The 12,802-nt window shown below is 56.1% G+C and overlaps 1 protein-coding gene across 6 annotated transcripts in view; it reads right to left on the bottom strand.

Annotated features, from left to right (window-relative positions):
* PLCB2 (phospholipase C beta 2) overlaps positions 1–12,802 on the bottom strand; it is a 46,200-nt gene that overhangs the window by 2,646 nt on the left and 30,752 nt on the right. For 3 of the 6 annotated variants that reach the window (XM_061999163.1, XM_061999160.1, XM_061999162.1), the window contains exons 14-29: positions 12,004–12,175; positions 11,083–11,180; positions 10,503–10,599; positions 9,607–9,691; positions 8,848–8,972; positions 7,856–8,010; positions 7,360–7,524; positions 6,264–6,363; positions 5,955–6,059; positions 5,014–5,099; positions 4,820–4,916; positions 4,425–4,478; positions 3,372–3,582; positions 3,054–3,222; positions 2,527–2,603; positions 504–599 (exon numbers count right to left, since the gene is read on the bottom strand). In XM_061999163.1, coding sequence (XP_061855147.1) covers positions 504–599; positions 2,527–2,603; positions 3,054–3,222; positions 3,372–3,582; positions 4,425–4,478; positions 4,820–4,916; positions 5,014–5,099; positions 5,955–6,059; positions 6,264–6,363; positions 7,360–7,524; positions 7,856–8,010; positions 8,848–8,972; positions 9,607–9,691; positions 10,503–10,599; positions 11,083–11,180; positions 12,004–12,175 — 1,892 coding nt within the window. The other 3 variants (XM_061999164.1, XM_061999165.1, XM_061999166.1) reach the window with 3 other exon arrangements.

The following is a 12,802-nucleotide window of genomic DNA, read 5'->3' as shown; positions in this document are numbered from 1 at the left end:
TCAGGGCAGAGTGGTATGGCCAAAACAACAGGGGGCAGTTGGGCAGAGAATGGCTGCAGCTGTCTTGTCCCCTGCCTTTGATTCTGGGGGGAGTAAATACCCAGCAGAGGCTGAGGGTGGGCAGGAGTGTGGGAAGTGCTCTCAGGCTCCAGCTGCAGGGACTGGAGGGTGCACTTACACCTCACAGAAGGAGCCCAAGGTAGGTGCAGGGAGACTTGTCTGCAAGGTACAAACTCTGCCTCTGTCATATGCTCCCCCTGTGTTCCCATGTGGGCTCCTGCTCCCCAGGCCCTGCTGCTCTCTGCCCATCCAGAGGTGCAGTCAGTGAACCCCCCTGGGGCCCGTGCAGGGGGTGTGGGAGCTGCTGGCAGGAGGGACGTGGCTGCAGTCAGGCAGCAGATCTCTCCTTCCCTGTGCCCAGGTACAGGAATGTGGGCAGCAGCCCTTCCCCCAGCCCTGGGGCCCTGCCTGGAGGCACAAAGCCCTTCCCACAGCCCCAGTACCTCTCCTGAGCAGCCTTGTCGCTGGTGCTCCTCTGCATGCTTTGGATCCGCTCCACTCTCTTTGCCTCCAGCTTCTTCTTGATGTCTTTAATAGTGCTGTGGAGACAAAAGGAGCTGTGAGACAGGAGTGGCTGCAGACCCCAGAGGCTGAAGCAGCCTTTGCTCTCTGGAGTGCTCTCCTGCCCTGCAGAGCAAAGCCTGAGTGCCTGTGCAGCAGAAAGCCAAAGTCTCAGGAACCAAGTTCTCTAACTTTTGCTGTGTTTTGACTCCCTTTAAACAAGGGGCCAGGAGAAAGCACAGCTCATGAGGCTGTGCTGTGCACCTATGCTGTGCTCCTCTTGAGCAGCAGGAGACTTGCAGAGAGTGAAAATGCCAAATGTACACAAAAGAGAGGGAGGAAGGAAAGGAGGAACTGTGCAGCAGCCCCAGAGAAAGGCCTGGAGCAAGCAGCAAGGCACCTGAACTCTGGGATGTGACCTGCAAAGAACCATGAACACTTAAAAGGTATTTGATCAGCCAGTGGGAAAGATGAAAAGAACAACACCCCAAGATCTGGGCCTGTGACTCTGGCATCTGTGGCCCCCAAAACCACTCCCTGTGGGCAGAGACTGTGGCAGGAGGCAAGTGGGGCTCAGAAGGGCCCTTGGGCTGTGGCCCAGGCTCCCCTCCTGCCTCAGCAGCAGAAGGGACAAGTGCTGACGTGTAAGAATGAACATCTCTGGGTAACTTTTCCTTCCTCCAGCTTCCATGCAGTTACCTCCCAGCAGTGGCTCATGCTGTGGATTTCAGCTCTGCTTTTGGACTTGATGGCTCCTTGCCCTGAGAGGAAAAGAAGCCCTATGCTGTGGGACTGAGCACTCCCTGACAAGCCCTGGGTGCTGCTCTTAGGAGAAACAGTGAGTAATCACTTCCCTGTTCTTCACACCATTCATGATTTTGCACTGCTGTCACATCCCCCTCAGTCATCTGTTCTCCAGGCTGGGTCCTGTTTGATCTCTCACTGAGCAGGAGTTACTGCTCACTGCTGACTGTCCCTCCTGCTCTTTCAGTGCCTTTTGTTCCAGATGACACACTGCAGAGGTGAGTGTGCTCTGAGGAGCTCACTTTTCCTTTCCATACAATTCCAAGCAGTTTGCCAGCTGGGCCATTCCCTCACTGAGCTGCAGGTCAGGGGTTCCCACAGCACCTCATGCTCTGTCCCCAGGGCCAGGAGCTCACTCTGTACAGCTCAGCTCTGGGTAGGGGGTTTCCATTCCCATTACTGGGTTTGTATTGATGCTGAATTTGGCTGCCACTTTATTGCCTGGTGCTTAAGGCCTTTAAATCTTTCTGGAGCTCCTCACAGCCACCTGCAGCTGTGACTGTGCTCACTGTCCTGTTGGTAAAGCATGACACAGCTACCCAAGCTGCTTTCCCCTGTCTTGTTGGAATATGCTGAACAGCTGAGACACACAGAATCTCTTTTGATGGAGCACCCAAAAAAGAGTCAGTTTTGTTTGACTCAGCAACTAAAGGCTGAGGGGACTTAACAGGACAGAGGAATGAGGGAGGGCTTTAGTTAGTGCAAGAACAAACAGATGAAAGCCTGGCTAGAAAGGGCTGAACTGGTTCTGCCATTTTGTTTGAGCCAAGATGCTGAATGCACACAGGAGCCTGAGCTGATGAGTCCCTGAAGGGATTATGTGTGATGAACTGACTACAGCAGACAGGGATGGCAGCCAGAGACCAGCAGTCTCATTTCTTATCTTTCTGAGTGAGTCAGTCAAGGCTCCTTTCCTCAGCTTGGCTGGTGCTCTGGGTGCTGCCACGTGGCACAAACGATGCTCTGGAGATCACAAGAGCCTCTTCCCACCACTGCCCTGTAAGTGTGAGGCTCTGTGCCACGTCCCTGGGCCTCCAGCAAAGAGAGAGAAGTGCTTCTCTTGCCCTGTATTCACTCCTTGTCTGTAGCACAGTGCTCTGACATCTAGCAAAGATCCTACCCCAGGCAGGAGCTACTGGTGATTGTTACTCAAACCTTTACCTTTCTGATGCCTCCTTCAGTGCCTTGAGCTCAGCTGTCTGCTTCTCCCGGGCCAGCTCCATGATCTTGGTCACTTGCTGCTCAGGGGATGAAAACACCATCAACAAACAAGCCATGGGGATCCTCACACCACCATCTGTACCTGAAGTGTGCCTCATGTCTGAGGGAGGAACACTCAGGGCTCACTGCTGACACCTTACGTGGGCTCTTTGTCATCTGCTCAAACAGCAAACCCCTCCAGATTCCCAGAGGAAGGAGAGGCAGCCCTGCTGTCAGCACAGAGGGTGCATGGAGTGGACTGTTGCTGCTGCCATGCTGCCTGATGCCATGGTTGCCCCAAGGCACATCTGTAAGGCTCATGGTTGCCACTGAGGAGCCCACAGGGCCACGACACACGTGTGTGTCAGCCCAGCTCTGAGGGAGCCACGTGCTCCTGGAGCTGCCACCTGCAGGAAACCCCACACTGAGCTACCAGAAGGGTTGAAGCAGATGCTGAGGATCTCCTGGGCCCCATGCCCTGTCCTTACCTCCGTGGCATGCTGCTCCTTCTTCCTCCTGATCCCCTCGTGGTGCTCCTCCCTCAGCTGGGTGAGGTCCAGCTCCAGCCTCTCTCTCAGATCCCCAACTCTGCTCTCGCTGCTTTCTGTCGCTTCTACAGGATCTGCACAGGTGCCAAGGTCACCAGCTGGGGGACTCCTGCAGAACACACACAGCAGCTGTGCTGCAGCTCCAGCTGCCAACACGGTCCTGACCTTCCCCCCTCCGTGGGACCGGGAGCCCCACTCCCAGCCCCCTGCTTTGCTCTGGGGAGGTGTCCCCCAGGCCAGGCCCTGTGCTGTATTTACCTCTTCTTCTGGGTTTTCCTACTGGGTATCATCCTTTTCTTGCTCCCATAGCAGACAGGCTCTGAAAGCAGCACAGAGTACTTCTGCAGCAGCTCCTCCCTCCGTTTGCTTCCCTTCCGCTCCAGCTCCCTCAGTTCCTTCTCCTGCTTCTTCAGCAGCTTCAGGAAGAGCTTCATCTGCTGCAGTTCTGCCAGGCTGGCAGTCTCAGGCTCTGAAGCACAAACCAGAGAGAGGCTGTTTTCTCTCACCCATCACTTCTCCAGGTCTCCTCAGCCCTGCCTCCGTTCAGCTTCTCCTCCCTGGGAGCAGCTGCTGCCTGCTGGGCTTTCGGCCGTGGGCACACGCTGGTGGGGACGTGCCAGCAGCTCTGCCTTGTGTCTTGCACCCTTCCCTAGTTCTCAGTATCCCAAAGACAGCACAGTCACCAGGCTCCCTGGCAGCTCTCCTTCAAGGGAAAAGCTTTGTTCATTCATCACTGGGTTTTCACAGGCCTGAGTGACAGTGGCTGGTGCCGTCACCCTGGCAGCTCTGACTCCTGGCCCTGCCTCAGGTGAGAGGAGTAAATGAAGCAGATCGAATGAGAGAAGGAAGGAAGGGTGCCTGTGAGCTGCTGGAGAACTTGTTATCTGGCAGCAGCCACTCACTCAGCTGTGGTTATCTGGGGCAGAAAGGCCATGGGGAGTTTCCTTCTAAGGGGAAGGAACTTACTTTTTGTGCTTGGACTGTGTGAAAATGTAGAGAAATGTGTGTGTGTGTGTGTGTGTGTGTGTGTGTGTGTGTGTCTGTGTCCCTGTTTGTGTCTGTGTGTGTGTCTGTGTCTCTGTGTGTGTGTGACTGTCTGTGTCTGTCTGTGTGTCTCTGTGTCTGTCTCTGTGTGTGTGTGTGTGTGTGTGAACACTGCACTGGGCAGCTCCTGCCAAAGGCTGGGTGCAAGTCTGAGGCAACCAGTGTGGACTGTCAGGGCAGAGCCCACAGTGCTCCTGGTGGTCTCTTACCAGGGAGTGTACTGAAAGCAATGACAGCTCTGTCCTGGGGAAGAGTTCAAAGCATTACCTGCAATCTGTGTCAGCTCCATCACAGCCTCAGCCTTGGCCAGCGCCGCTGCCCCTGGAAGCACAAACACACTCCTGCTTGTGTTCTACCTTGGAGCTTGGCTTGGGACAGGACAGGGGAGAGCTCATCAGGAACATGGGCCTCACAAGGGTGTTGGCATGGGTACAGCTCCCAGGGACCCTGGGCTGAACCTGGAAGCTCACCTCAGTGCTCAGCAGAGGGTGCAGGGGCCAGCGGGGCCACAGCTTTTGCTATTAGGGACAAGCACCAGAACTGAAGCTGGTGACTCAATCTGGGAGGTTCTGACCCCATTACCAAGGACCTTCACCCTCCAGCACTCTTTCCAGCCTTTTGAGCATTCAGCCTGTCCCTTCTGCCCCCCATCCCAGCTCTACCTGCGGGCCCATTGGCGACAGGACAGCCGAGTGTCCCAGGGGACTCTGGGATCCCATTAGCTGCGGCATGTGGCGAGTTCCTCTGTGTGCCAGGCCTCTAAAACAAAGAGCAGAGGTAAATCAGAGCTCTATTATTTCAGGCTGAACCCATGCAACGTGTCCTAGAGCCAATGACAGAACCTGGAGGCACTTACCTGTGCTGAGCCCTCCTTCAGCTTCTCTGATCTCTTGTCTGGCAGACGGATGAACTTCATGGGGTTGGAGAGAGCCAGAGTCAGATCTGGAAATGAAGAGGAGGCCTTTGCTCAGGTTACCAAATAATTCCTTGTACTCCCATTTCCTTGCCCTCTGCTTTCCTTTCCAGCCTAGGACAGGAAATTGTGGAGAAAGGAGACTCTGTTCTTGACTTGCAAGGAGCATCTCCCTGGCAGCACAGAGGGAGGAGCTGTGGCCAGCTCGGGCCCTGGGGAGGGAGGGGCTGGTGAGTGATGTTTGGGGCAGCTCAGTGAGGCTGCACAGAGCACCCTGCTCCAGACTCCAAGGCCAGGTGAAGTCTCTCCCAGCACACAGCTCCCTGCTCCAGTTCAGGCCAGTGCTGTAGAAACCTGGTCTTTTTATACAAATATGTGTCAAAACCATCACTTTCACAGCATTTGCCCCATAAATAAGGTTCAAACACGGGGAGAGGGAGCAAAGCTGAGAAGCACTCACAAGAACTCCTGGGGCTGATGCTGTTTCATCCTGGGTGGCTCTGCTCAGGGCAGTTTTGCCTCCAGTGAGGCTCCTCTCCTGCCTCAGCTCCTGCTGTTGGCCCATCCCCTTTTAAAGGGAGGTGGCTGCAACTCCCCACCAGGGACAAAGAACACACCTGAGCTCCCTCAAACAGTTCTCACGAGTCCCTGATGGTTACCAGCTTGACTCAGGGAGACTCCTCCCTGTGTCTGCACTGGGAGGACTGGGACCGGTCCCGAGCTGGGGCGGTGGCAGCCGTGAGCACCCCCTTGCCAGGGCTGGGTGCTGCACACACTGGGGCTCCAGCCCTGACAGTTGGGCTGCAGCAGGAAAGTACCCCCAGGGCTGGAAAATGCTTGTGGGTGCCAGCTGGGACAAAGGCAGAGCCCCCAAGGTGTGGTACCTGCCCAGGCATCAGGGACATAGTCCTTCACCTCCAGGTAGACGAAGAGCGAGGGCATGGTGAGCGGCAGGTTGCCCTCGCTGCGCAGGCACACGTGGTGGTAGCCTGCAACACAAGCACAGGGGGGAGCTCACGGGGGCTGGGAACAGCTGCTCTGGCCAGCAGGAATTAAGCCAGGGCTATAACGGGACGAGTCTGGAGGCTGCACCGCCCCCAGGAACGGAGATAAAGCAGCAGAACACCAGACGGTCCCAGCTCTGCCCAGCTTCCCCTGGCCACAGAAGCTGAAGGAACCGCCCCCGAGCTCACCTGAGTGCACAGCGGTGACGGGGAGGACGCGGTGCCCGATGAACTTCCCGCCCTCCTCACAGGCCACGATCCTGAGAGACGCCAGCTCGGGCATCATGATCTGAGCACGGAACAGAGGCACACGCGGCTCACCCAACCCCACCAGCACACTGGCTTCACTGAGCTGGATGGTGCTGTCTCCTCCCCCAGCAAAACCATGTCATGTCTCCAAGAAAGTCACTGCCTGGGCCTGCACCTCGTCGTTTCAGGCTACAGTTCACCACAGACACAAGCCCTTTCCCACAGAGAGACTCCTCAGAGGAGAGGCTGCACAGCACCACAGGGCACTGCACCCAAAGACACCCTCCAAGCCACAGCCTCCATGGAGCACTTCAGCAGAGGAAGGGCTGAGCTTGGAAGGCCTTTGCCACAATGCCTCTTGCCTCCCTCCTCCTCCCTTTCCTTCTGCCACAAAATGAACTCAAACACATTCTGCCAGAACTGAAGCCTGGGAAGTGTTTTCTCAAGTGAGGATAATGTCTATTTATCTACCACATCCCAAGGAGGCTGAAAATAGCTGCTGTTTCAGTGTGCTTGGCAGATGAATTGTGTAACGAGCATTTTGCCCTGTAACTTCCTGCAGAAAGGCCAAGCCACAATCACCTTGGACTGTATCTGCCCCATGTCCTGCAGCTGAATGAGCGACCACCGAATTCCTCTGGGCAAACAGGGCAGTTTCCTGGGTTCTGGCACAACTGGAAGCCTCCCAGTGGTCCCATTACCTCTCCCAGTTGTCTGTCATTGACAGTTTAATCACATTCAGTCCCTTTCTGCTTCCTGCTGCTTGAAGTTTTCAAAGCTGATTAGTCCATTCAGCCTCAAGTGCATCACAACAGGGACTTTGGATGCCTGGTATTTCCAGCAACATTCCCAGCTGGCCCTGGTCAGGGAAACACTGGAGAGCTGTCTTGAATATTGTTGGATATTATCTGTGTCTGAAGCCATGCCTGAGCCCCAGCAGGGAGTCCCTGCTGCCACTGACCCCTGTCCAGGCAGTGCCTGTGGCCCATGGCACCTCTAAGGATTCTCTGTCTCAACTGCTATCGAATGTTGGTACCTTTTCAAAAACAAAAGCCTCCTCTTTCCACACAGGGTTGATGGAGTTGGCAGTGGAGGTCAGCTTGGTTCTGTACTTGCGCTTCGTGTCCCCCGGCAAGCCAAAGAGCTCCACTTCCACGAAGGTCTTCACGCTGCGCTCCGAGAGGAACTGCCCCGAGAGGATCTGCACAGGGGCACAACCCCGTGAGCAACTGCTGGACACAACAGCCCAGCACCCACCTGCACCTTCCCCCCAAAGGCACTCTGCCACCCCAAAAGCTCTTTTCCAGCCCCCAGGAGGCCTGTCTTGCTCCAGCACGTCCCCCTCCCTCCCCAGCCTCACGGCCTGGGCTGCCTCTGCGTGCCAGATGCTCATTTTCCATTCCCGTGCCTTTATGATTAATGTAAACCGGAGCAAAGGCTGGGGGCTGCCATGGCAACGGGCCTCTGCAGGACTCTGGGGGCTCCTTTGCCCCGGGGCACTGAGCAGGGGGCAGCAGGGAGGGGGTACTTGCCGTGACTGCCAGGGTCGTGGCCACCACCACGTCGATCCTGTCCACGCAGAACGGGTCAAACTGCTTGTCCGGGCGCCGCATGAACTCGTGCTTGAGCAGGTACCCACACTGGCCATTGAACTCAAACAGAGCCATGTTCTGCTGCATGGGCACATCTGGGCACAGAGGGACACGGGACAAACGCCTGTGGGAGCCTCCGAGGGAGCTGCCGCAGCCCTGCCAGCCAGAGGCTCACACGGCCGCTGCAGACACTCACTCAGCCGCTCAGCTCCCTCCAGGGACAAGCAGCTCTAAGGAAGGTGGGTGTTTTGCTTCTGATTGCACCAGAGCTCATGGGCAGGACTAAATTAAAACCTACTTTAAGAAGTACCTGCTGGTTTTGGGTGTGAAGTAAATGGGCACCTGAGCCCCTCTACTCCTTCCCCCTTTCATTTTGAGCCTCCCCTCAGTCCATCTCCTCTGTCACCTCCTCGAGAACCCTGCCCTGTGCTCCCTGCAGCTGCCCTCACTGGGAGGCGTAACAACCTCTTCATAGCAACCAACTGCTCACTCCCTGTCAAAGTTCTCTTTCCTCCTGCTGCTCCTGCAGCTGCTCTCCCACGCCCAGCACACACCACTCTCCCCTCTGAGGAAGGAAGGAGGGGGAAGCACAGCTTTCTCTGGAGGCTTTTGCCTCCTCGTGCCAGCTGTGCTCTGAGGAAGGTCCTTCTTCACTCTTCAGGTCAAAACACTGGCAACAACAGCAGAGCCAGGCCAGTCGTGTCTGCCTGCTGCCTCGTGGGGCTTGGGGTGTCCATGGCCATGGCTCAGAGCACAGCCACGGGAAGTGTGGGGCAGCGTCCAGCTGCGTGCCGGGCACAGGCGCTTTGCGTGTGGCACTGGAAGCAGCGCAGTGTGCGAGGCGGCGGGGCCAGCAGTGGGGAGAAGCAGCAGGGAAGGAGGGCAGAGGGCAGAGGAGCACAGCGTGAGCTGGAGGCCAAAGAGCCACTCACCCGTGGTCTGGAAGTTGAGAGCCACCATCTGGCAGCCGACGTTCCAGAAGGTCTGGGGCGGGTAGTTGGAGGAGTCCATGCGCGTGCCCTTGGGGTACACGCGGCTCAGCTGCCGCTTGTTGTACCTGCGCTATCGGAAACAGCACAGGCTGCCACCAAACCCCACCCCTCCCCGACCAGCGAGAGGGGCCTGGCAACAGCACGGCCCTTTCCCACACCCTTTCCGCTCAAGGACGAGCATCTGCAGCCCAAACATCTCAATGGGGGGTGTCAGGAGGCCGGGGCAGCACCTATTTCTGTTGTACCCAGCGCAGGACAAGGGGCAACGGGCACAGGCTGGCACACAGGCACTGCCCCTGGCACAGGAGGAGAAAGTCCCTCGGTGCTGAGGTGAGGGAGCCCTGGCCCAGGCTGCCCAGGCAGGGTGAGGAGGCTCCTTCCCTGGAGACACCCAAATCCCGCCTGGACACGTTCCTGTGTGACCTGACCGAGGTGGGAGCTGCTTCAGCAGGGGCTTGGACTGGATGGTCTCTAAAGGTCCCTTCCAGCCCCCACCGTGCTGTGACCCCATGATCCTGCCCAGGCTCTCTGTGGACGCCCTGGAAGGGCTCATGGCCCACCTGCACACCTTGTGTATCTCATCAAGAGTCTCCCAGGTCCTGAAGCCAGAAGGCAGTTGGAAATGCCTCAGCCTCAGCCAGCTTATCTCCCCCACCCCTCACAACCAGCTGCACCAGACCGAGGTGGCCACAAGGATACTCCACAAACTGCACAGGGAACTTGGTGAGGAGGTCACAAGCCTTGAGCTCCGTGAAGGAGGAGATGACGTAACTCCGGTTCTTCTCTAGAAGCAGGAGACAGGAGCACTGAGGAGAAAGGCCCTGCCCAGCCCCTGCTGCCTGGGGACCCAGGGACTCAGAGCACTGGGCCTGTTCACTCTCACTCTCTACCAAGGCAACCCCTTTCTCTGGTGCCTTGCCAGGGGACTGAGGCACGCTACTCCCAAGGGGATTTGCTCAGCAGAGCCAGTGGCTGTGCCCCACAGCACAGGAACTTTGTGCAGTGCAGGCAGCATTGGTCCACAAAGCTTCAGTGGCCTTCACTTTGCCCATCTCCTGCTGGATTTCAGTGACACACAGAATAGCTCCTGCCTGGAGTTTCTGTTCCAAGAACCCAGATACTCAGCACATGGTTCTTTATCAAGTTTCCCCTTCTTGACTTTCCCCAATCCACCCAGCTCGAAGCCAGACCCAAACGTGGGGGCTGATTAGAGGAACCTGCTGTGTATAAAGAAACTCTGTGTGCTGACAGTGTTTCGGATGTTTCCCTGCCCAGTCACCACAGAAGAGGAAGGCCAGGCACACACATTTAGAAAGCCCACCCTCAGAAGCAGAAGGCAGGACACAGATGGCACTGGCTTCTAGGCTGTTTCTTTCCCCCCTCACTCACATAACCGGGAGCAGTGCCTGACCTCTCCCTGCCTCCCCCTTACCAGCACCTCAGGACAGGGAGGAGGGCAGGAGAGAAGTGTTGTGACCATTGTGGGAGAGAGAACGCAGCAGAAGATGGGTGAGGGCAAGTCACAGAGGCAGGTGGGGACAGTCTGAAATCAGCACTCTCCTGTCAAACTCCTGAAAGGGCTGGGCTTGACTTACGGACAGAGACTTCAAAGGAGTCGAATTTGATGGGCTGGATGTAATTAACCAGGCTGGACATTTCCTCATATGCTGTCACTTCCAGACCAGCAGTGCCCTGAGCAGAAAGCAAACCCAAGAGAAGACAGATGAAGAGACATTTCCTGAAGATGAGACAAAACACACTCAGGCTTTGCAGTGTAGGAAGGCTGGTGGCTGCCCTGACCACAGCACACCGCTTGCTGTGGCTCCCTGGGCCCACAGCTCACTGTGGGCAGCCCCATCAGGAGCACAGAGCTCCCAGGTAGCTTGGGAACGACTGAAACTGAGGCATATGGAGAGGTATCAGTCAGCACAGAGCCAGATCTCTTGGACCTCTGCAAGCACAGGGGCTGGGACAAACCAGGGCCACTGCTTTCCCTCCTCCTTGAGTGATAGAAGGGAGACAGATGTGTGGGGGAAGCAAAGCCCCTGACTGGCCACAGCACAGTTCATTCCCCTTTGTGTTTTGGGGTCATCTCCACTCAATATGAGGATGCCCCAGAGAAAATTGGAGGCCAGAAAGTAACCAGAGGAGGACCAGAAACCACAGTGACAGTACCTCATCTGACTGCAACTTTTTAATCTCCTCTTCATCCAGGTCTCTGAGATGTTCATCCTCTTCCTCTGGTTCCTCTTCAGCCACATCACCTGCCCAGACTAAGCACCCCCAGCCCACGTCAGCAGCACACAGCAGCAGCACAGGCCTGAGACACTGACCATGGCTAACGATGGAGAGCTCTGCAAGGCCTCACATCAGCTCAGGCAGGAACAGTAAGTGGAAGAATCACACACTTTTAGTAGCCAAATCCAACTGTGAACGAGCACACTTTGGACCAGCAGCTCAAGAGATCAGATCACCCTCCTGCAGGTTTCCCTCAGAGCCCAGGAGTGACACCCCAGGGTTGTTGTCCCCACCAAAGCCACTCCCACTCATGGAAGTAACTGTCCCTTTCCAGCTGCTGCTCACCTTGGCCATGATTCCTTGTGCTCCTACCCAGCAGGGACTGCAAATTCCCTGTTCTAACACTGAGCCCAGGAGGCAACTCCAGCCTTGAGACTGGAGGAAAGGAGGAGAGTGGGGCTGAAGGTCCTATAAACCTTCAAGAACCCCAGGGTGAAGAACTAGGCCATGGTGAATTTGGGGTTAGCAGAGAGCTGTAGGCAGCAAAAACTTATCCATCCTTCCATCAAACCAACAGCCAGTGTGTACCACTGGAGCAGCAGCCCAGGCAGCCCTACACCTCAGAGAAGAGCTGACTGCCAGGCAGGGCAGCAACTGGCTCTTTTGGTTGGAATGAAGTGCCTGAAAATATCCTCAAGATTTAACTTCTCTTCCAAACTTATGCTGCTTCTTGAGATACAACTGAATCAGTGACTAGCACTGGCTTGCCTCAGGCTAGGACTGGCTGAGCTGGAAGGTTTCCAGTGGGCCAGACTTGCTCATCTAGCTATTCTAGTCCCACCGTCCCTTCAGACATACCAGTGTCTTCAGCATCCACGGGGACTGGCTGCTCAGTGACTTCTGGTTCCACACTCTTCCCTTTCTTCAAAGAGTTCTGCCTCTTCCCAGACACTGATGGCTTCTTTTTGTTCTTAATCAAGATTTTCCCCAGGAGATCCTTGGGGCTGGGCAGAGGAGCGCCTGGCTTCAGCTGCAACAGACAAACTTCACACTGAACGTTCCGTGCAGAGACACAATTCCAACACCCATCTCTCCTGGCCCTCCCAGCACCACTCCTCTGCCCATGTACTGGTGCATGGACACATCTCTCACCCACTGTGTGATTTCTCCCCTCTATCTGTGCAGAGTTTTTCCAGAGTTCCTCTTTGGTTTGAGACCAGCATTTTGCACCTCCCAGCCCTCCCACAGCTGCTCCCTGCCAGCTATCCTGCACCACAGGCAAAACACCTCTACATGGCCTGAGGGCACTCACACACCTCTGGCTTTCACATTCCACCTGCTTCTCCCATTATGCCAGAGCCTGAGTCCTAGATCAGCACTTGGGCCACATTTAAACACTGCCTGCAGCACATCTGAGAAAGAGATGGCTCCAGACAGGGATGTGTGACTCAGACCGTGCTTCCAGATCCCCGTGCAGAGACAAACAGCCCTACTCATGAGTTAGCTAACACTCTGATCCCCACATTCCCCCTTCTCCCTACTGCCTGGACAAGCACATGGGTCTGGGCAGTGGGCAACTGCTGATTTGCTCACCACTTCTCTTCAGCTTTTCTTCCCACATCATTGCTTTAAACCAGTGCTTGTGCTGGGTGCCTCA

Source organism: Colius striatus, chromosome 7, assembly GCF_028858725.1.
Source record: "Colius striatus isolate bColStr4 chromosome 7, bColStr4.1.hap1, whole genome shotgun sequence".
Classification (NCBI taxonomy): Eukaryota; Metazoa; Chordata; class Aves; order Coliiformes; family Coliidae; genus Colius; species Colius striatus.
Note: the sequence above shows the minus strand (reverse complement) of the source record. Positions and strands in the feature narration are given on the sequence as shown.